Source organism: Sander lucioperca, chromosome 5 (genome assembly GCF_008315115.2).
Source record: "Sander lucioperca isolate FBNREF2018 chromosome 5, SLUC_FBN_1.2, whole genome shotgun sequence".
Lineage (NCBI taxonomy): Eukaryota > Metazoa > Chordata > Actinopteri > Perciformes > Percidae > Sander > Sander lucioperca.
The window spans coordinates 2797706-2821074 of record NC_050177.1 but is presented as its reverse complement, the minus strand read 5'-3'; the positions used below and the strand labels follow the sequence as shown (position 1 = coordinate 2821074).

At 40.8% G+C, this 23369-nt stretch overlaps 1 protein-coding gene across 3 annotated transcripts in view; it reads right to left on the bottom strand.

Moving 5' to 3' along the window:
• arhgef12a (Rho guanine nucleotide exchange factor (GEF) 12a) overlaps positions 1 to 23369 on the bottom strand; it is a 56864-nt gene that overhangs the window by 5959 nt on the left and 27536 nt on the right. For 2 of the 3 annotated variants that reach the window (XM_031297037.2, XM_031297038.2), the window contains exons 2-29: positions 23170 to 23190; positions 22317 to 22408; positions 19513 to 19578; positions 15630 to 15728; positions 14240 to 14289; positions 13945 to 14002; positions 13669 to 13841; positions 13318 to 13395; positions 12806 to 12925; positions 9877 to 9984; positions 9426 to 9560; positions 9102 to 9203; positions 8795 to 8905; positions 8538 to 8636; positions 6771 to 6813; positions 6402 to 6507; positions 6097 to 6234; positions 5617 to 5649; positions 4936 to 5050; positions 4742 to 4847; positions 4451 to 4654; positions 4224 to 4362; positions 4096 to 4128; positions 3833 to 3984; positions 3428 to 3574; positions 3100 to 3185; positions 2219 to 2344; positions 211 to 325 (exon numbers count right to left, since the gene is read on the bottom strand). In XM_031297037.2, the coding sequence (XP_031152897.1) occupies positions 211 to 325; positions 2219 to 2344; positions 3100 to 3185; positions 3428 to 3574; positions 3833 to 3984; positions 4096 to 4128; positions 4224 to 4362; positions 4451 to 4654; positions 4742 to 4847; positions 4936 to 5050; positions 5617 to 5649; positions 6097 to 6234; positions 6402 to 6507; positions 6771 to 6813; positions 8538 to 8636; positions 8795 to 8905; positions 9102 to 9203; positions 9426 to 9560; positions 9877 to 9984; positions 12806 to 12925; positions 13318 to 13395; positions 13669 to 13841; positions 13945 to 14002; positions 14240 to 14289; positions 15630 to 15728; positions 19513 to 19578; positions 22317 to 22408; positions 23170 to 23190 (2855 nt within the window). The remainder of the gene's footprint in view (positions 1 to 210; positions 326 to 2218; positions 2345 to 3099; positions 3186 to 3427; positions 3575 to 3832; positions 3985 to 4095; positions 4129 to 4223; positions 4363 to 4450; positions 4655 to 4741; positions 4848 to 4935; positions 5051 to 5616; positions 5650 to 6096; positions 6235 to 6401; positions 6508 to 6770; positions 6814 to 8537; positions 8637 to 8794; positions 8906 to 9101; positions 9204 to 9425; positions 9561 to 9876; positions 9985 to 12805; positions 12926 to 13317; positions 13396 to 13668; positions 13842 to 13944; positions 14003 to 14239; positions 14290 to 15629; positions 15729 to 19512; positions 19579 to 22316; positions 22409 to 23169; positions 23191 to 23369) is intronic. The other variant, XM_031297040.2, reaches the window with a different exon arrangement.

Genomic DNA, 23369 nt, shown 5'->3' with positions numbered 1-23369 from the left:
CTATTCTATTATCATTCAATATGACTAATATCTACTTGCCACATTTTGTGTTTATTCAAACATCTTGTTTTGAATCATTATTACATCCAAGACCATGCACACAGTTAGTATGTAAAGTAATTTGTGCACTACAATAACCATGTGCAACATGCACAAATCCCTGTAAACTGTTGTGAAGGTACTCTGATTGGTAAGGCAACATTAAAGCACCTGTGTACTTGGCAATGTTCTCTAGTAGCAGGGGGTACTTGGTGAGCCGCTGCATCTCTACGGGAATGATGTCCTTAAGCTGCAGTCGGCGACACAGTCTGTTACTCTCTGCCTCCTGCAAAGAATAAGAAAAATTATGCAGGAGGGGTGAACTTAAGCTGTCGCCAAACAGGCATTTTTTTTAGATTATTTTTGGGCATTTTTAGGCCTTTATTGACAGGACAGCTGAAGAAATGAAAGGGGAGAGAGAGGGGGAATGACATGCAGCAAAGGGCTGCAGGTCGGAGTCGAACCTGGGCCTGCTGCGTTGAGGAGTAATCCTCTATATATGAGCTATCCAGGCGCCCCAAACAGCCATCTTTTAACAAGTATTAATGGTGACTGAGCAACACTAAATGTACCTTATGTTTTTACCCAGATAAGTGACATTTCAGCTAAATTTTTTTAACATATACATATATATACATATACATGTATATATATATATACACACACACACACACACACATACATACATACATATATATATATATATATACATATACACACACATATACATATATATGTATATATATATATACACACATATACACACATATACATATATATGTATATATATATATACACATATACATATATATGTATATATATACACACATACATATATATATATATACATATATATGTATATATATGTATATACACACACATACATATATATATATACATATACATGTATATATATATACACACACACATACATACATATATATATATATATACACACATACATACATATATATATATATATACACACATATACATATATATGTATATATATATACACACATATACATATATATGTATATATATATACACACATATACATATATATGTATATATACACATATACATATATATGTATATATACACATATACATATATATATACACATATATATATATATATATATATATATATATATATACACACACATACATATATATATACATATATGTGTATATATACATATATATACGTATATGTATATATATATACGTATATATATATACGTATATATATATACGTATATGTATATATATATACGTATATATATATACGTATATATATATACACACATATATATATACATACACATATATATATATATATACACATATATATATATGGCTTGTTTAACTTCTCTGTATGACACATTCTGAGCATTCATTCAGTATAGTAGCTAATTAGACATTTCAAAGATTAAAGTGCCCATATTATGAAAAAAATCACTTTTTCTGGGATTTGGGGTGTTCTTTTGTGTCTCTGGTGCTTCCACACACATACAAACTTTGAAAAAAATCCATCCATGCTGTTTAGAGTGAGATACGGTTTCTGAATGTGTCCTGCCTTCAGTCTCTGGGTGAGCTGTTCAAAATCGGCACGGCTTGTGACGTCACAAGCCGAAACGAGCAGGCTAACCGTAACCATTAGCTCGTAGCGTTAGCATGCTAACGCTATGGCTAACGCTAGCATGCTAACACTAGCATGCTACCTCGTTCTCAATAGCAAAGCACTGCTACAACACACACAAGTTCACCATAATCTACAAAAGAACTACTTACATGTGCGCCCTCATTTAGAAGTCTCCCAGCTAATCCTGCCTTGTAACTGACCAAAGTTGTAGAAACAGCCTTTCTTTTACTGTCTATGGAGCTAGCTAGCTGACATGATCTACATCTGAGCTACTGGGCATGTGCAGTGCAATCAAAGATAGTACAGAAGAAGAAGAAGAAAAGAGGTCTCACTCTGTAGCTAAAACAGAGACCAGCTGAAAAGAGGAGCTGCAGCAGTGAGAGAGAGCACTGCAGTACAACAACAATATGGTGTTTTTTGAAAATTAAACCATGTAAACCTATTCTGGTACAACCTTAAAATACAATTATGAACCTGAAAATGAGCATAATATGGCTGCTTTAAACCAATTTGTAAAGCATAATGTCAGTACCTGGACGAACGATGTAAACCGCGAGTCTTTCTTCTGCTTGGTCTTTATGATCTCCAGAGCAAAAGGCTGGTTGCTGCAGAAAGTCCCCACCGCCTTCTTGATCTTCTCCTCCTCTCCACCGCTGAACTGTAACCACCCAACCCAGGACAGGACAGGGCAGGGCAGAGACGGACAGAGACGGTGATCAGTCACTCAGTCGATCTGGGTCAGGGGTAGTTGCCATGGAAATGTCTAGTATTTAACCACTACAATGAGCAGCAACTCCCAGAAGGGGGCCAGGCTTAATAGACCTCGTAGGTGAGACAGCTTAAGTTTAAATGTAGACTACATCAATGCTCAGACCCTCAGGGGACCGTTTACCCTACTTATCCCCCATAGAGATATTTTAGACAAGGCTGCCAGCTGATATGCAGCTAACTCACATCTAATGTATCACACATGATACCGAGATGTGGCGATGTCAGCCAAATCTAGGGCATTGTCTGACATAACCATTTACTGAGAAACAGGCTTCCATTTCACTCGCTTGCATTTATTGCAACATTTATTGGCAGAGTTTGTACTTTTGTGCCATGTCTAAGGTTTTGTCTTTCAGGATTTAGGGATTTAATGTTAACCCCTTCTCTCTAATATTTAAACTGTAAATAACCATTTTCCTGTACATATGACATTTCAAAACTAACAGAATTGAGGCCGAAGAAAGCAATTTCATGCCAACATCAACATTTTTATTTCTCGCTATAAAGCAATTTCGGGCAACAGTTCAATTTCTTTGTGCACAATACGTTTCTTTCCTACCACATCAGTCATCTTGAAATTTATTCAATATAAGAAAATGTTTGAAAGAGGAAATACAATTTCAGCCTGAGAATTGTACTCACCCAGGAGAGCAAGTCATCTCCTATCTGATCAATTACTGAAGACTCATTTCTCTTCCGAACGGCTGCCATTTGCTCCAGTATTGAAACTGAAATTCAGAGAGGCACCAATGGACAGTCAGAGAGAGAGTGTGTGTGTGTGTGTTTAACATAACAAAGACGAAGAATAAAACATGAAAATGTGAGGGTACTGTGTGTACTGCTGTTGTAGTTAGTTTTACTTTGAACTTTAGTTTGATTATTTTCTTTTACTGTTTATTAATGGTTCAATATCAGTCGTGTAGATAAAAATGTATGTTGGATTATGATGTGTGTGTGTGTGTGTGTGTACCATGCAGCTGTAGAATCTCGTCCAGGTTGGTGAAGATGTTCTTGATGTCTGCCGGAGGCAGGATGGACTCTTTGGAGAGCTTCTGGTAGAAAACGTGGTCCAAAACTCTCAGCATCCTAACATGCGCACGCTCTGTATAAAACAGCTCTGCAGACACAATGCAAGATTTTAATTCAAGATGGCAGATCATTTGCACATCGCAACATGATGTACATTCTACAGCGACTTGGGTTGGATCCCTGCTCTGCTGCTGCATATCTCTTTCTTCTCCCTTCTACTCACTATACTCTATTACACAACAGGATTTTTAAGTACACTGAGGGGGAACCTCTTATATTCTTTGAAAATAAATCTGGCTTTAATGAAATATGTCATATGATGTGAAGCGGTAAGCCATGTCCTCACCATTGATGACTTCCTGTCTCTTGATTTCGTGAGACCTGAGACCCGCAAGGACCTCTCGTCCCACCAGCTGCTGCCAGTTTGGAGGGTCATGCTCAGAGTCTGTTCCCTGGTCGTCCTCACTCTGGACATCAGCTGCACCCAGTCCCTCGAGCCTAGGGCAAGACAGAAAGTTAGCTTTTCATCTGGTTACTAAGGTTTCAACACTGCATATCACCACTTTTGTTTAGATGAATTTAAGTTTGAAAATTATCAGGTTTCCTCACCTTCTTATGGCCTTTGGTGTTCCCTCATGGGCTCTACAAAAACGATTAACAGTAAAATCAAGGTTAAAAATAAATATTCTCTATGTAAGGAAGCCAAAGTGTTACTGCAAATGTGTCTGTAAATGCACCTGTCGCTTTCTCTGTCGTCCTCTTGCAGTTGGTCCAGGCTGTAAAGGTCAAAGGGAGAAGCAGGGTACGGCAACCCGTCAAGAGGATCGGACTGAAGGCTGTCACTCAGCCTGGAGGGGCCTGAGGTCGGAGTCCCACCTGAGAGACAAGTAACAAGTTAGAAATCGTTGCTTCATCTGTCTTTTTCTTCTATTGATGTGCTAAGTCCAGTCGCTCAGTAGCTCACCCATATCAGTGTCTCGGCTAGTGTCTGAGCCATAGGTGGCGCTGTTTGGGGATGAGGTGTTGAGAGACATGGAGTGTGTGAGTTCAGAGCCCTCGCTCGATTGGCTGCCTCTTAGACGAACAGCTTCCATGTGATCACTTGCCCCCAGCGTAGGCTGAGACAACTGTTTCTGCGGCCTGGGTCGACCATCCAAGGCTTTACCCACTGAATACAGAGAAATGTGGAGTCAAAATTTGGAAAAGCTTAAGAAGAAGTGTCATAATTTCCTCTTAGTCAAAAGTTCTAACTCACCCGATGCTGCTTCAATGCGGCTGGGCCGACGTTGAGGTCCAAGGATACTGGGAAATCTGGGTTTCTTCACCTTCTCTTCTCCTTCCTTTTCTGTCTTGATGCTTTTCTGTATTTCATTAAAAACAAGGGGCGTGTCAGAGAGATGATAAAGGGAGAGGAAGAAGGGTAAAGGCGCAAAAAGCAATGTTAAGTACCTTGATCTTGGGAAGAAAGTTGATCCTGACCCGTTTGGACTCCAGACTGCGAGGCTCCTTGACCCTCACACCAAGGTGCTTCATGTATGTATAAATGACATACTGCATTGTAGTGCTAAATGAAAACAAAAGGGACAACACTTGAGTTTACTTGCTCCAGTTTGAATTCTAACCGACAAAACAACAGGATGCTACAATCTGAAGTGTCCATATTGCGACATGCACCATATGTCATACCAGTTCTTCTTGTACAATTTCTACACAAACCATCTGGGGTGCGCTGCGACCATATGGCATTTCAAACAAGACTGTTTCAATCAGTCACACTTTTGAATTATTTAATATAAACACGCTGCATAAATTACATGTTTTCTTTAAGAGACTGCCCGAGTGTTTAATTTGTAAACTGTGGGGGATGACAGCAATATGTTATGTGTTATTTGCCGAAACATCAAAGACTATACATTAAAGGTTAAAAAAAGTGATTACCACTGACAGATATCATTAAATAATATAATTCATTAAAAAGGAGTCACAAAGTAAAATAAAGTAATGAATATGTTATTTTATATTATTGTGGGACACATTACAGGCTGTAAATGCAATGAAGACACAGATGGTTCGAGAGGCCACGAGAGCCCCTAAAGTCTTACATTTTATTAATCAATAAAGTTGGCTTACCATTTCTCTTCCTCTGTGGTCTGAGTAGTTAACCTAAAAAATAAAAAATAAAAATACAATGAGTGGCTGATAATGGTTAGAAACATGAGGTATTTGTAAATATTTGTGCATGCGCGCAGCATATGTTGTTATGAATGGCATGTAGGGCTGTGCTCGACTGAAGAAATTCTTAGTCGACTAACACTCATTCAATTGTATCGACTAATCGATTAGTTGATTTAATCGACAGATCTCTAAATCTGAGTTTCTCCGCAAAGAGTCATGCAAAAGCACCACTTTAATTCTTGTGTTTACCAGAGATGTGCTCATACGTTTCTTGGAAATAAGTCATTCAGCATGAAAAAAAGCATACATGACTAATCGACTAAAGAAATCTTAGTTGACTAAGACCAAAACGACCGATTAGTCGACTAATCGACTAAGAGGGAGCAGCCCTAATGGCATGTGTGTCATGTAACTGTGTGTGCATGTGCTACTTACAGGATATCCTCTATCTTGGCGATGATGTTTTCAGCATATGACCGCTCTCGCTCCAGAGCGACACGGTCTCTGACTCTCTCTTGGTCCAGTCTGGTCAACTCTACTTCAGCCACCGTTAAGCCCATACTGCGCTTCTGCCTACATGTGCCAACATATCAAGTCATATATTGTGGTTGGGTTGATATATTTTTATAATGATTTTTTCCCCCCCATTTGCATGATGTGGGAACCAAATTCCCAAGTTCTGCAATTAATCAGAACCTACCACACCATGGTAAATACAAATTCAGAGCTGACAAGTTTACCTGAAATCCTCAAGGTTCTTCTGGATGTCAGGAAGCAGAGAGTCCTGCAGTGTTTGAACGTGTTGTCTGTTTATTTCCTCAGGGATCAGTTCTGTCCGCCGCCGGTCTGGAAACACATGCACACACACTTGCATATAGTGTCCGCCAAGTCTCTGACAGGATTATGTCAAGTGCACACTTAATATGCACTGTTATGGTTAAGCAATACTTTCCAAACCATCAGAGCATTTGATTTCTTAACACCTTATTTGGGAGTGTGCATGGCTAACAGGGACTGTGTAATGAGGATGGCCAAATGGTTAAAGTGACACTTAAAATGGCACTTTGCAGACAACCAAATGAAGCAAAAGCACAGCATGAAAAACTTACCGAGATCAGTGGAGATGGATTCAGGAACAGCAACTTTCAAATTCTGTAAAAAAAAAAAAAAAAAAAAAATGAAATAAAAGGTTTTATACTTGGACAACAAAATGGGAAAAAAAAGAAATGAGTAAATATACATATATATAAGTCCAGATAGTCAATGTCAATGTGAGGGCAGATCATAAATCAAAGCACTCATAATCACATGTCATAACCTATGAATGATGTAATAGTCAGTTAGCTGTGAGTCAATTATTAGGCTTGTTCGAGATGAGCCAGGTCTGTGCAGAATCGATCGCCGCCCAATGCATGCTGGTTAGATTTGTGTCCGACTTGATCCCGACTTGCTCTGACGTCATGCACACGTGGGCAACGGTAACCTCACAAGATCAAGGCGGCCGCAGGTTTGAGCCGCAGGCAGCACAGTTGCTTTTCACCTGCAACTGCAAGACCCAGGCGGACCCAGGGCATGATGGGAAACGCTGGCCTCTCAGCCGATCTAACAGCTGATTGGTTCAGAATCGACTCAACGTTTCATATAAACTTTTTATAGTTTTTGAATTGGAAGGATTTTAATTGCTATTTGTCTGATTTAAAGGCTTATTCTGTGAAGAACACCTGTTGTGTGGCTGATAGTTACGTTTAGAAGTCAGAGAGACTAAATCTGTTCAGATTATCGATCATCTACAGTCTGATGTGTATTAACATCAGCACCAGACCGCAGGTAGAGCATTTTGACAGCTACTCTGTCTTTATAAAACAGCTGGAGACTGTGTTCAAGCTGATATATGGGTCTGATAACATTTTATTTAAATCGGAATCAGACCTAACAGGATTTGAGTGTTTCTGTGACTTCCTGTTCAGCCTGAAGGCTGCTGGAAACGGCTGCAAAATGTCCGACTTTACCGTGGATTTTTGTCACCGCCCCCTGCTGCTGCCGTCTGCTCTCGTCCACTTTACAGGCGAGGCGCAGTTCATCTCTAACGAGCTTATTTGCTCTAACCTGTAAATTTGACTGTCTTATGCGATGTGGTGTTAACTGTGAAAATTCTGAGTTTTTTTTCATCATGTGGATCATTCCATGTTTGGTCAAAAATCTCATCATTGGTGTTTCAGATTGGAGTTTGGGCTTTGGATTCAACAACAACAACAACAACAACAACAACAGATGTCGGGGCTGTCCTTAGTGTTATTAGTGTCATTTTGACAATGCTGTCAAATGTTGTCATTTTTGTCAAAATGTCTGACTTGTAGTGTTGCCCATATTTCACTGTGGGGAACTAAGGCCACGTCCACACGTAAATGACTCAACACGCGACTTCATATTCCAGGCCTATAGGTGGCGCTGTTTCTGCTACAGAAATTCACAAAACGGCGAAGAAGAGGCGGAGCATGTGCATAAAGCTTGCGCGCTGTATACAAACAGACAGTAGAAGAAGAAACCAAACTCAAGAAGACAACGAAAATGGCTAGTGCAAGGAAACCTGAAACTACACAAGCATATAGTCCGCCATTGTTGTTGTTGTTGTTATGAGATGTCGTCGCGGGACATCATCGATACGCAAGTATGCGGCTTCGCCGTCCAAACGAAGACGCAAGGGCGGCGTTTTCAAATTTTTTCACCCTGGGACCAGGTTTCAAAAAAGTGCGTCTTCAGGCAGCGCGTTTACAGGATTTGTTTGGACAATAGGCCAAAACGATGCAAAACGATGCAAAACGTGCGTTTGCACTAAAAAGCGTTTCCGTGTGGATGGCCCCTAAAGCTGCACTTACTGCTCCACGGTCAACGAAGAAGGTGTGGAGGTCCATGAACACCCGTCTGGTCTCTTTGGAGTTGGTCTGCTTGTAGAAGTCAGCATAGAGGTAGCACAGCTAAGGACATGAGATAACAATTAATTAAAAACAAACAAACAACAACAACAACAACAACAACAACAACAACAGTGAGCTGTAATGTCTGCCAGGCTGCATGAAAACAGGAAATGAATACATAAAAGATTTCAACAAAGTGTGAAGGAAGAGGGTCATACCACAGGAGCAGGGTCAAACTGAGAGATGACATGGTGAAGGAAGGCTGCGAGGTGGGCCGGACGAGACTTGAGCTGCTCAATGCTGTTAAAGCTGTTACACTGGCCATTAGTCTGAAACAACATCAGTTCAACAGTTTGCACTCTTGTTCTCTTTTCTGACTTCACATGTGACATACGAGTTTGAATAATATTATTTAGACCTTGCTTGCAAAAGAAAAGATATGAAAAGATAATAAAATATGTTGAATATGACAGCTGTGTTTAGTATTATGACGTAGATGTTAAGATACTGCCTTGTGGTAAATACCTGTTCCTGGTCTGAATCAAAATAGTCGTCCTCAGCTCCAATGATTTGCGAGACGAGGCGGAAGGAGGAGGGACTGCTGACTGTGGTAGGGGACAGAGAGTCCTGGGAAAAAAAACATTGGTACATTGTGGAATTACTCTGTTTTTCTCCATCTGTACATTTACAGTATAACCCAACTGACTGGGGTTTACGTGCACTGACAGGGATATTAATCAACATGCAATATTTATCTATTGAAAACACTTTCAAAAACGCACTCCTCAAGTGTACACCAAGCAGGTGTATGTAATGCAGAATTTGCACACAGCTAAAGAGTACAGTTACCAGGTCAGTGGCGTCCTCTGCCTCTGGAGAGTAGCAGGAGTTGAAGCTGTTCCTGGGTGTGCTCTTTGGGCTGGGGCAGGATGACTCTCTTGGGTACAGGCTCTCTGGAGATCCAGGCCCAAAGCCACGAGATATCTGGAGGTGGGATGGAACGCAACATTACATTCTCAATTAATCTCAATTTAACAAAAGAAAACTCCAAAAAACTCAACCGTTTCCAAATCATTTATTTCGTTAGTTATTATACATGACCAACAATAATTTGAATGCAGAATCAATACATACATTTATCGTAGCCAAAGCTAAAGAGGGCTAAGACTGATTTACCTCATTAATTTAGCATGAGGCCATCAATCTATTGTCATAAAGCTACCTAGTGTTGGAATGATGGTTTAATATAAAGTTCAGAGGGAAATTTAAATGATGTTGGTTAGTAGCGCTGACAACTTACAGGAGTGCTGCTCCATGACAGGTCTGTACTGTTGTCTCCCTTAAAGACGGACGCGTGCTCGGTCTCAAACATGCTACCATCATCTGCATCACCACCTGGAACAGCCTCCTACGGATTCAAACAAGATTTGTTATAAATTATGAACAACCTTATTACACAATAACCAGACGGTAATAATACTGTACATACTAGGGGTGGGAATCTTTTACCATCTCATGATTAAATTCGATTCCGATTCTTGAGGCCACGATTCGATTCAAAATCGATTTTCGATTCAAAAAGATTTTCGATTCAAAACGATTTGATTTTATCCATAATGATTTCTAATCGGGTTTCTGATCATGATCTACTCTCATCTGCTTTGCTATACAGAATGACAAACGGAGACATTAAAGTGTCTTTTTCACATTTATTAAGTTCAATTCTCAGGGAAGTGCCTTTTATCAAAAACATTGTCTGGTTCTCAATTGCTACTCATTAGTAGCTAGCTATAAAATAAGTTGGAACAAAAATAAAGTGCTTCTTCATAATACAAAATGGTTGAAAATAGATGCATTTCCCAGGAAAGTTGCAGTTTACCACAAATATCATGTAGAACATAACCGGTGAAGACAAAAAAACATCTATATTTCTCAGTCAGACTCAGTAACTTAAAGAATAACAAGTTATGAAAATAAAGTGCTTCTTTCAAAATGAAAAATAGTACCCCTAAGCTACCTGTCTCTGAAATGTTCACATGTTAGTGCCACTCTGGTCGTTTCGGTTAGGGCACTGGCGACCTTTCTTTTAGTCTCATTGTAAAGCTGTGGCACAGCTGTCTCAGTGAAAAACTTGCGGGACGGTATGGTGTACCTCGGCTCTGCTGTCTGTAACATGCAGACGAACCCCTCGTTCTCCACCACACTGTAAGGCCTTAGGTCTTTGGCGATGAAGCAGGCGATAGACAGAGTTATTTTTTTTGCCCTCTTGGAGTTGGCAGGAAGTTTCGTGAAGCACTGCAGTGTGCGTTGGTCTGCAGCTGGCGGCTGCTCTGTGTCGCTGAGCTCCGGGTGATGCCTATTAATATGAGCCCGCGCATTTGTTGTGCTGCCAAAGTACTTGGTCTTCGTTTTGCAAAGCTTGCACACTGTGTGTGTCATGTCCAGCGCAGTGCTTCCAGGCATTCGGTAAAAACCAAAATTACACCAAATTTTAGCTTTAAGTGAAGACGGGGCTGGTTGGATCTCCCTCTCATCCATATTTGCTTCCTCTTTGTTCTAGTGATTTACCGCTCACGTTCAAAAACCGGCTGCGTGGTGACGTCCGGACGTCCCGGATAGGCTAGTTACAAAAATGGAGGCGAACAGCCAGCTGATTTTATTTATTTATTAAATCGATTCTTGGACATTTCAGATCGATTCTGAATCGTTGCAAATGAGAATCTAGATTCTTCTGTGAATCGATTTTTTGGCACACCCCTAGTACATACATTTATGAGTATTTTATTCTAATCTCATAAAATCTGACTTTTAAAATTGAGAGAGCAGCCTAATATATTGCCATACATAACACAAGGTTCAGTGAGTGATGTATATAAAATAAGCTGTAACACAGACACAAAAGAGTGGCTTCCCACAGAGAAAGCCAAATCCTCTGATAAGATTAGGATTATAGTTTGTCTGGAACAATCCCTAAATGCACAACACAACATTACACTGCTTGGATGTTGCTGGTAGATCAGTCTCCCAAGATACCCTATTCTGTATGCAAGTACACAGAGGGAGTTAAGGCCGTTTTATGGTTGTGCGTAAACTCCACGCCGTAGCTACGCTGTTGCTCCTATGGCGTTGTGACCCTTTTGGAGTTCTGCGTCGGGGTTGAACGTGTTTCTTTGCATCACGGTGCATTTCACCGCCAGAACGCTAGGGGGGGGGGAGGGGGTGGTGGTTTCCAGAGGGTCAATTGCAAAACTCTTTGTTTACTTGTGCTTTGTTGTGTGCCTCGAGCCGGCGTGTGTGTGTGTGTGTGTGTGTGTGTGTGTGTGTGGGGAGTGGGTGATAGAGCGAGGGAGAAAGTGAGAGAGTGACGGCAATTGTCTTCGGAGCAAGTTGTGACTCTAGAGGCATAGTGAGAGAAACAAAGTGTCTCCCTCTGTTCTTTCTGACCACGGTGGGAAATCTGGAGCAGGAAAAGTTAATCCTCTCCTTGATTTCATGTTGTTTATGGAGAAGGAGAACCAGGAAATGAGTCGGGGGAAATGCAACGCTACCAAGCCATGGCCGAGCGACGTGCGTCGCCGCGACGTGTAGTTAAATATTTCGAGAGGTGCACGTCAGGCTACGGCGTAGGGTCCGGCGTAGAGGGGGGTCTGCGGGGGTATGCCGTCGATTCTACGCATGACCATAAAACGGCCTTTAGTTAATGCCTAGTTCACACTACACAACTTTAGCCCTGATTTTCCACTCTGCATCAGTTTTTGAAGCTCCCTAAGAAAAGCCCCAGATCAGAGGGAAATCTGTGCATCGTGTTGCATCTGCAACACGGAGCAAAGTTGTTAGAGATAACAGGCTATAAATAGTAAAGACGTGTGGAAACAGGCTATTTTGTCAACACGTATGCCAATGACAACATCAACAAGCATGATAACAAGGAAGGTTCTGTGGATTGCTTGAACAAAAAAAAATCTCACGCTAGTATTACGCCAGTTCCCGTGCCACTTTTCGGGTGTGTTTTTTGAGACAAAAAGCAGTTTGGAGACCAGACACGCACATCAGGGATTCCTCCTGGTGAAAGGTCTTGCAGTGTTTGATCCCCCTGTCGCCAGTCAGTCATGTAGTGTGAATACCACAATAACTTCAAGACTCCCAATTACAAGACAGAAAGTTGTGTAGTGTGAACAGCACAGCGATTGGACGACTTTGAAAGTCATGTTGTGTAAACTTGGCTTTACCTGTGTTGCCCCAGTGGCCTTGAAGAGCTGACCCTGCAGCTGAGGAATGTGTTTCTTAGCTTCCTGGATGTCTTTCAGTAGTTTGGGGGAGGGGTTCCTGCTGTACTCCTCCTTCATGGCCTTTACAGCAAGAAGGGTGAAATCAAAACAAGCAATCAGGACCAGTAGTATCCCCTTATACACAATGTATACACAATTGTACACAATCAGCCTAGTGAAATATGTCATGTTGACTCTGGTCTTAAGTGTGGGATGTTTAGAAAAATACTGTCTCAATTCACTGCATGAAAAACAGCAGTCTTATCAAGTGTACACATACTAGCTGCCTCCTACCAAAAACAATGTTCTATTGGAAGATGGATGAGAGCTGATCCTTTCATTTTCAACACAGATAATGAGAAAACATTCCTTTATATACAATAAAGGGGGGGAATCACCTCACTATTGCAGACACCAAGGAAAACAGTGTTAGAATAGAGAAGACAGTAAGTGGCAGTAATTGTTATGCTAACCTGCAGCTCCTGCTGCTCTTTTGAGAGCATCTTTTGCAACATGTCAACCCTCTGGTTACAGACACTGCTATTCTCATCCTGTGGGGGAAAAAAAGAAAAGGAACTGTGCATTAGACTACAGATGAGAAGCATTCAAGCAAATATTAGATATAGATAATCCAGATGCATTTAACAAATATTTAAGCATACAGAAAGTGTGAAAAAGAATGGGATATAGAGAAGCCACTACAAAACGGAGAGCACATTTAGAAGGAAGAGAAAGACATAGATAACCCAGGTTAAAAACCCTGAAGATGATGTGGAGGCAAGAAATAGAGAGAGGTCAACAGAAGTAATTGATGTCTTTCGTACCCATGATGGTTGAGTGGAGGAGAGGCGGTCCAGAGGACTATAGGGCCGTTCTGCTGCTGGGGAATTTGGAGAGGAAATGCTAACGCCCAACATTTCAGACTCCGCTTCAGACAAAGGGATCTGGGCGAGCCCTGGAGGACGCCCCAACACTGTGAGGGCCACATAGGAGCCCGCTAATGTATAAATCAAAGAAAAGTGTCTTAATGTGTTTTAATTAAAGGTATTCATTTTTTTTTTAAATGTGGCTTTTGCTAGAACACAGACAGAGGAACTTACATTTGATAAGCTTCACCACCTCAATGTGATTAGAATGTGTAACAAGGGTCCCGTTAACCTGGAAGACAGCAACGGTACTATGTTGAGAATTAAAAAAACAAATACTGAGTGCAGAACCTCTCTTCCTATGTCCAGCTTTACAATGTGACATCTCATTCAATTACCAGATGCAGCATAAAGACAGTAGAGCTACTGGCTGACCAGAAGGTGGCAGCCTACAGCCTCTGTATTGGCCTTGCAAAAGAAAACAGTGACGTTAGCAGTTTCAAAACATGGAGGCAGATGAACACAATACCTTGATGATCCTGTCTCCTGTCTGAACACCTGCCCGCATAGCAGCCCCATCTGGTAAACACACAGGAAAAAAGAGCGTTAAACCAACAGAAGAGGTGAGGAAAGAAATAGAACAAATGGAAGAATGAAATGGATGGAGGGGAAATAGAAGGGAAAGCACATAAGACGTACTGCTTCATGGTCTGCACAATTAATACACCATAAAGCCTTGACAGACCAAGTGCTGCAAAGTGACTATTTAAGTGCTATTTAGAAAGGCCATAACAGTGGTTATATTACGAGAAGGACCTGTTTCACAGCTCCACCCAAAACAAAGGGATTTAGGCATGAGACAGGTTATTATGAGATCCACGTCTGACTCTACAGTCAGCAGCATACAGCTGAAGTATTTCAGAGACCAAATACAGTTTGTTTTTTTTAAGATTATTTTTTTGGGCATTTTTAGGCCTTTATTTTCACAGGACAGACGAAGACACGAAAGAGAGAGGGGGAATGACATGCAGCCGCAGGTCGGAGTTGAACCTGTGGCCACTGCGCCAAGGAGCAAACCTCCATATACGTGCGCCTGCTCTACTAACTGAGCCAACCCGGCCGACCAAATGCAGTTTTACTAATACACTACTTATGTGCATTTTGGGTTTTCAGTTTAGTATGGAAAGTTTAACTGCCGTCACTCAACCAAGGACATAATCTTGTCTGATCAGTTGGAATGAAAGTAGAAGGCCAAGCATGGCTAATAACTTGCGACTACATTACTTGTCTATATGAACTGGAAAAGCTGCAGCAAGACACTAGAGATACATGTTGTTTGCTTCTCAGTTCACAATGACATGAAAAAGAAGTTGTATGAATTATTCAGATGAAACAAAGTAGATTGCTCTTTGTGTTGAGTCAGTGACTGAAGCACAAATGGGGAGCCATACAGCAATGGTTAAACACTGCCAAGCACTGATGGCTCGATCAGTTCCTTCCTCTTCTGCCTCATTCCCTACTGTGCAGACCGTGTAATGTTTTTGTGACCTGATAACAGCCCACATCATCCTCTACAGACAGCAAACGGCTGCCGGGGACCACATAAGTATCCTGTCAAAGTCCCCTCTTTATTAAAAGACAACATGATAAAGCAGAAGCTGCAGCTACTGTGGAACTACTGAGGAGGAAATATACAGTCAATAGCTTCACTTCTCTAAGTAAGTGCCAGAGTGGTGGTGGTTGCTGAGCCCCAATTACCCCTCACATCTGTGAGTTCAGAGCAAACTACCATGACAGTTTGATGTCAGTGCATTAAAAAAGTAGCCCACATCTCTATTGCGATTGCTAAGACCAGAAGTAGTCATTGTAACAAAAAAAAAAAATGTCTTTGTCCTTTGAAGTTTGACGCTCCACCTTACCTTCTTTGACAAGCTGCACAAACACTGGGTTGTCACCACTGACAGTAAGCCCAAAGCCATTTTCATCTTTCTGGATGATTACACATCGCTGGACCAGACCTGCAAGTGAGACAGAAAGACATAACAGTGTTTTCAAAAGGAACAGGAACTCACTAAAGGAAATGTACTTAACTCACTGGAGCCAGTGCACCGAATAAAACTAAACATCACTGTTGTACAACATTTTAAGCAGATAGTTTGAATAAGCTGAAACATTTTTTGTGAAGGGATTCGACTCAGTGATAATAATCACACGTTGCAGTTGTCTATTAACAGTACTTTTAACACTTTTTTAACACTTGGTTTTCACTCAAGATAAGGGAATAGATCCCCCATTTAAAACATAGGTTCACATTTTCTAAAGTCTATCTTAAAACAATACTTGCATGCTCGTAAAAATAATTACTGAGCTTTGTATTTGTTCCTCCGGTGCGTACTGACGAAGAGATTTTACCACTCTAACTAACTGTTAATCTAACTGCTTTAGAAAGGGCCAGTATGGACAAGAGGAACAATTACAGCGACCAATGATGCTTTTAATATACAGTGCATATGGCGTGTGAGTATTGCTTTAAGACACAGTTGAAAAAATGTGAAACCATCCTTTAACATTTCAACACATAACCCATCTCCAGTGGTCTAGAGTCCCTGTGTGAAAATTTTCAAGACGAAATGGGGGAACAGAGTTGTTGCGCCTAGCCGGCAGTGGAGGTCGGCACAGAGCCGTACCAATATCTGTGTGTAAGGGACAGTCGGCATGGCGGGACTTCATGGATTACCATGCACGAGTCAACCCTCAAATAATGACAAAGCTAGCCAAAGTTTTTAATAACTTACAGAAACATTACATGCGATAGTTCGCCTTCTTTTCTACTTCCTCTCTTTCTAAAACACATACACACACACACATATATGTGAGCGCTGCAGCGCCTTGGCGGTTTCTGTACTTCTCTCTACAGACTATTATGCTACTATAATGCATAAAGTTGCCAGTTTCTGGGTCGGGTCGGGTTCGCGTGGTAATTAACGGTGCGGATCGACTCTTACACACTAGACGCCGACGCTGTTATGTTACAAGTCACGCCTCTTTTGCTTCCGGAATGCCGGCATGCTATGTGAAATCACACCCTGGGGCGGCATTATGCTGGCTTTGGTTGGTACTGTGTCAATAAACAAAGCCGGCATAATGGCAGACCTTCATTGCGCCGCTATTGCGGAATCTCTGTGTGAAAGGGGCTTAGGACTCTGTTGTCAGGATAACATGACAACAACATCCCATTATGTGAGCATGTACATTAAAGAAAGCTTGTTGCTTTGCTTGCTGGCCAGTAATGTTGGTTTTATGTATATTAGACATATTCATTTGGTGACAAGACACCAAAAATAGAAGAAAAAAATCCTCTTAAATACAAAAACACTAACAATGATGGTCCTTCTGTGTGAGGTGATGTTTGGAACGCCACAGACATTTCTGGTTGTAGTCTCACAAGCCAGAAGAAGGAACGTTACTTTTCAGGTTTTTTTATGATGTGTAGCATAGCAGAAAGAGATTAGATCTAATCTAATATCTAGCTGACACTGACTAGACTTACAAGACAGTACAGACAAAAGATCACACAATCCAAAGAATACAAAATGCTCAGATAGAATAAAATGTTGTCTCATGTTATTATGAACAAGAATTAAGTAGATTTTCCAATAACAGTAAGCTATCTTAAAACATCTCTACAACGCAGATTGTATAAGTAACCCAAAGTGAGTAAGGTGAGCCTTGAGCTGGTTTCTTGCAGATTTTGTTTCGTGCAGAATCAACCAGCGGGTGAGTCGATCGATATGGGCAGTGGTGGAGTGGGGGTTGGAGAGTGGAAAGAACAGGAGCTAATACACGGAGAGAGGTTAGAGGAGGCAAAAGCCCCAGGCTGGGGGGGGGGGGGGGGGGTTATGGAGAGAGGGTAAGGTCGAGCTGAGGGAGCAGGGGGAAGGGAAAGGGGGAGAGGGCATGGGTGTCAAGGAAACAGATGAAGCCATATGGGTTAAAGATCTGGTGTGAATTTGCCTCTAGATGTTGATCTTTTACCTGTGTTTTATGCTTCACAGTATTTTAGATCTTTGGTTGCTATTTTTAAACCAAGACGTGGAAGTGATGACATGATCACTGATCAGGTTAATCCATCTATGCTAATGTATTATTCATTGGTTTGACTGATCTGTAATCGGCACCCTTTGCTGAAACACATGGAAATGTACTCTAGAGAATAAACTGACCTTAAATACTGACAATCACAAAAAGAAGCAACACAAGTCATTAGAATAACAGCATGCAAAGGTCAGACTACTTTCCTCAAATCTAAAAGTCTGTTCAAAGTGCTGTTTCTGTGATAAAGGCTTTTCTTCAAATTGCAAATGTCTTCAATTCTAAGTTGGTGCAAGACCAGACATAATGGAGAAAACTGATTAAAAACAGAGCGAACTATGCTTTGTTGAATATGATAGTAGAGAATTATCTTGATAAACTGTGTCCTAGACAGAGACTAGACATCAGCAGAAAGGGTTACTTCTGACTTGAGAATTTGTTTCTATCAATTCACTGCATGTGAGGACAGGCACCAGCTAAAAGTCCTTTTAATGGAAATCTTAAAATGATTTAACAATTTCTGTCTCTTTCTAAAGACAATTAATGTGAAAAAGGGTCCCAAGAACCAAGAGAACAGCGTTATGACGACAATCAATAACCCTGCTAATGTGGATTCTGAAGAAATGTCACCTTGTTCAATGGGCACTTAGCTTTACTCTAAGAAAAATAAAGTCAATGTAAGCATGCAAGTATTATTTTTTGTGTGAGCTTCCTTTCTAATCCTATTTAGATGATCACTTAACTGAAATGTTATATCAATATAAGGGCCTAGGACCAAGTGTGAGATTACGGTTTAAAGTAAACTATGCAACTGCATCCTGGTAATCCAAAATCTTTTAAATACCGAGCACAGCTGCTAAGGTCTTCTACAATGCAGTGTTGTGTCTGCTAAAGCAGATAATACATATGACTAAAAAGCTTGACAAAACTAGCTTAAGAAGTCAACTGGGGACCAACTACAATCATTAGTTCTGAGTAAAGTCATTTAGTCAGTTTTGATGCTCACATTGATTTTACATTCATTTGGCTTAGGTGGTGCCCAAAATGGCTTGGGTGCTACGTCTAAGCCTAACATAAAAAAGTAGGGAAAACCCTGCAATGGATTCCAATAGTGACCATTTTTCACGGTGGAAATAGTTACTAAAACGTCCATGGATTGAGATGAAATGTGTTGTGTTTAGCTGTATTTTGGCAAAAAATTGTCATTGTTAGGATTTGCCGCTCATCTTTGTCTTATATGATAGTGAACTAAATATTTCTCAGTTCATGAAGTGACTAAATAAAAAAAATAATTTTAAGACGCCACCTTGGGCAAATCAATAACGAAAATAATCGTTTGTTGCAGCCTGTCAAACCACATCCCATCAGGTTTTAGCTGCTGGAGAAGTTCAAACATGCAGAAAGCAGGTTAATGAGTCTAACTTAATTGTGTATTGATCTTTTTCTTCAGCGTGAATTTAACAAAGCAAACAAATCGTGTGTTGATACTGTATATCCCAGTTAAGATGATCTCTTGGCACTGATTATGGCATGCAACTCAGACCTTTGACCATGCAGTCAAATATTATAATGACCTAAAATAAATGAAATAAATAAAACTCTTTTTCTATCGCTCTGCTTAAAACAGACATCAGCGGCAATTTCACACCACGATCTGAAGCATGTATAGATGCAGCTGTCACACCGGCCATTCCAGCAGGAGCATCTTACCACAGGACTCAGGCTTCCCCTCTGCTAGCACACTGCTGCTGCCACTCTTCTGTACCACCAGAGCTTCTGCTCACAGCCCCCACCACGCAGACCACAGCGCAGACAGCACAGCAGCAAACAAACACACATACACACACACACATACATACACACACACACACACACACACACAAAACAAGAACCAACACAAGGAAAGGAAACACAAAACAGGAAAGAGAAAATCATGAGGGAGAAACAATCATGGGAGAAGAAAAATTAAATGAACAAATAGGTAGTTTAATAAAACATAATGGTTTGGACAGGCAGCAGTGCAGTCTCTAAAAATGAACTAGCTCGTTTTTTTGTTGAAAGTACCTTTTTTAAAATACCTCTACTCCTACACAAGTCACTCTACCAATCCATTGCAACTTCAATGACAAGGGCCACATTTTTCAAAACGTTGTATCCTGCATTAAAATCATGTGCTTGAGTGCAGATTGGATTTTAAAATGCCTCAGGACCTTAATAAAATAAAGAGAATATGTGGGCTTTGTGATCCAAAATATTAGAGCTGCAGTAAGCTCACATTGCAATACATTTTAGCATGATGAAGACATGGCTGGTTAAATTGCAGCTATACTCAATCATAGACTGTATTAAATAGTACTCAATGCATTTTCAGGTCTGTCTTGGTGGTTTTATAAGTGGTGGCGAAAGAGCTGATAATAAATGTAAACAAAACAAAGATAAAGACAATAAATAACTTAATTACTGCACATGATTCATTTGGAAACATGTGAATGTCAGGAGCCAGTGTTAACATCCATTTCCAGAGTATCTGACTACTCCTGCCAATCCTTCATAAACCCAAACCACTTATTAACCACTTAGTAATTATGACAGAAAATGTGCAACTAGGAGACAGATTGTTAAAGAGTTCATGCAGATGACTAAAAAGGGATAAACAGAAATACAGACGAAAACCATGCAGGCATGCAAAAAGTCATGACATAAATTCTAATATGAATCATGTCAAGAAACAATATTCTTATTTAAGGAGGACCTATAGATGGAGGTTTTAAAGTGCTCATATTATGCTTTTTGGCTTTTTCCCCTTTCCTTTATTGTGTTATATATCTTTTTGTGCATGTAATAGGTTTACAAAGTAAAAAAGGCCAAAGTCCACCCCAAAGGGACTTACCATCTCCAACAGAAAACACTGTTCACAAACTGCTCCAAACAGCTCTACTGTAGTCCAGCCTTTACTTCCGTGACGAACGTGCGTCACTTTGTAACACACGTTATAATGCTCACCTAGCTGCTAGTGTGGCACGCCCTCATACTCTGCTTCTGACTGGCTAGTAGTCCTTACCTAGGTACTGCGCATGTGTGACTCCCAACAAAGATGGAACAGAAGTGAGATGTCTCACTCTGTAGCTAAAACGGAGAGCTCAACACACAGGGTGAAAAGAGGAGCTGCAGCAATGTGCAGTACAACAAAAATATGGTGTTTTCTGAAAATTTGACCATGTAAACCTATTTTTATATAACCTCTAAATACAATTATGAACCTGAAAATGAGCATAATTTGAGCACTTTAAATAAAGAATCAATTTGCTTCTCTGTGGTTACTTGGCACTTGGTTTAATCACTGCATCATTCAAAAAATGGACCAAACCATCAGTGAGATACATGGCAAAAGGTTTTAGTGTGTTGATACACACAGACAAGGCAACAAGTGCATGTCTTGCGTAACCACTGAAAGATCACATCTTGTCTATGTTTTGTTGCATCATACAGAGCTTAGCCACCATGTGGTGCAGAGGATTTTCTATTTTGTTTTGAATACAGAAGCTTCAGCCATATCTTACATAAATCATACTGCCCTGATTGCTGACAAATACCACAGGGAGCGTCACCTTAACAAACTAATCTGTTTCTGAACCCTAACCCTATCTCACCCTGCAATAAACTTGAAACTGGAGTGCATAAAAGGCTTAGTGCCTTTTTGTGCCCTTCAAGTATGCATCGAGACCACCCAACCACTTTGAACATACAAGACCCACAGTGCACTGATTTATGTAAAACAACAAAAAACATGTGGACATTAAACATGCAGCTGCAGATTTTAAGGTCCTATAATCAAAGCTTTCTTTGCTTATCAGCTTAAAACCTGCAACATGTAATGCAACATAAGCTTCTGCCAAACAGTTGGTATAATGCAGTGTAATGCATACTTAGCCAATAAAGACATACTATATTGTCGTTAGTTGAATTAACACAAAAAGGAAAAACATTTCCAACTCCTGTTCAAAAAAACGTCGTTAGGCTCCAGTGGTAGGACTCAAACATTTTCTCTGATCAGACCACACACGTAAAATGAATGTACAGTTTTTAAAAAGAGCACAAAGCATAGAGCAAGATACACACACCACCGTTCCCCATCCCAGCATGCCTTGTGTATCGAGCAAACCATCATCAGCACAATTGTTTTATAAGACTGTGTGTGTGTTAGAGAGAGAGAGAGAGAGAGAGAGATAGAGAGAGATAGCGAGATATAGAGAGAAAGAGAGCGAGAGAGAGAAAGAAAGAGAGAGAGAGAGAGAGAGACAGAAAGAGAGAGAGAGAGAGAGAGACAGAAAGAGATAGAGAGAGAGAGAAAGAGAGAGAGAGAGAGAGAGAAAGAGAGAAAGAGAGAGAGAAAGAGAGAGAGAGAGAGAGAGGATGGAAGAACATCCAGAGTATGTGACAGAGAGTAAAAGAAAAAGAGTGACCAAGAAAAACAGAACAGGACTATGAGTCTGAAAGCGAAAGTGGGATGTTACCTGTAGGGTCAAACTCATTGGAGGGAAGTGAGGTTTTGTCACTTTTGGGTTTCTTGTCTGGGGGGTGGTCTTTACTGAGAATGCTGCTGGTTCTAGAGAAAGAGAAAAACCCATGAGAAACAGGTAATCCCACCACAAAAAGATGGTTACATGTTGGCATTTATCCAGTATGTGCGGTCATATGCAACACTGTAGTCCTTTATAGTAGAGTAGCATGTTTTACAAGCAGTGTCACTACATCTCGCTGTACTACTACCATGTATGTGCACAAGATGCATGCAAGTGAAGGTTCGGGAGAAATTACACCAACACACAGAACGAGCAATTGTTCACTTCAGCATTGAGGACCTCTTAGTGTATGAATCGTGCTGAGTGTGTCTACTGTATAATGTGACAGCCAGAGCGGATGTGGAGCTGCTCTGCTCAGTGCCCGGGGAGCAAGGCCAGAGAAAGGACGCTCCTCAGAGGAGGCGCTACAAGGCCAGACTCCAGCTTGAACCTCGGGAGGCTATGTATGGCTGCCTCTGCCTATACCGGCCCCAACTGTGAAAGGCCACTGTTCTGTTCACAGTGAAAGGCAGTGATGGACCGCCCTCAGAAGAGGGACCCCTTTGTCCCTCACTCTGTCTCTGTGTGTGTACATGAGTGAGAGAGAGAGTGGGGGGGGGGGGTATGTTTGGTTCAAGCTCTGAAGACTTCTGTGTTGCAGCACACCAGTTTCTAGTAAAACCTGCCTCATTTTCCTCATCTGGAGCTCTGTGTATGTAAACCACTGGTGTGTATGTGACCACAGGATTACCCATAAACATGCATATATCTTTGCAATAAAATATGAGAAAATAAAGATTCTTACCTATTTGCTTTCTTGGGAAACCTGCAAGATAAAACAGGACAAACTTCAGTATCTCTCAGAAATGAACTGTGACTATTCATGTAATAAAGTAAACAGAAACTGAACTCTTTATGCCTATATTGAGGGAGAAAAACAAGATGCCAAGCTGACAGCTTCCCCTGAGACCCATATAGTGGTAAACCTGATAATCCTGATCAAAC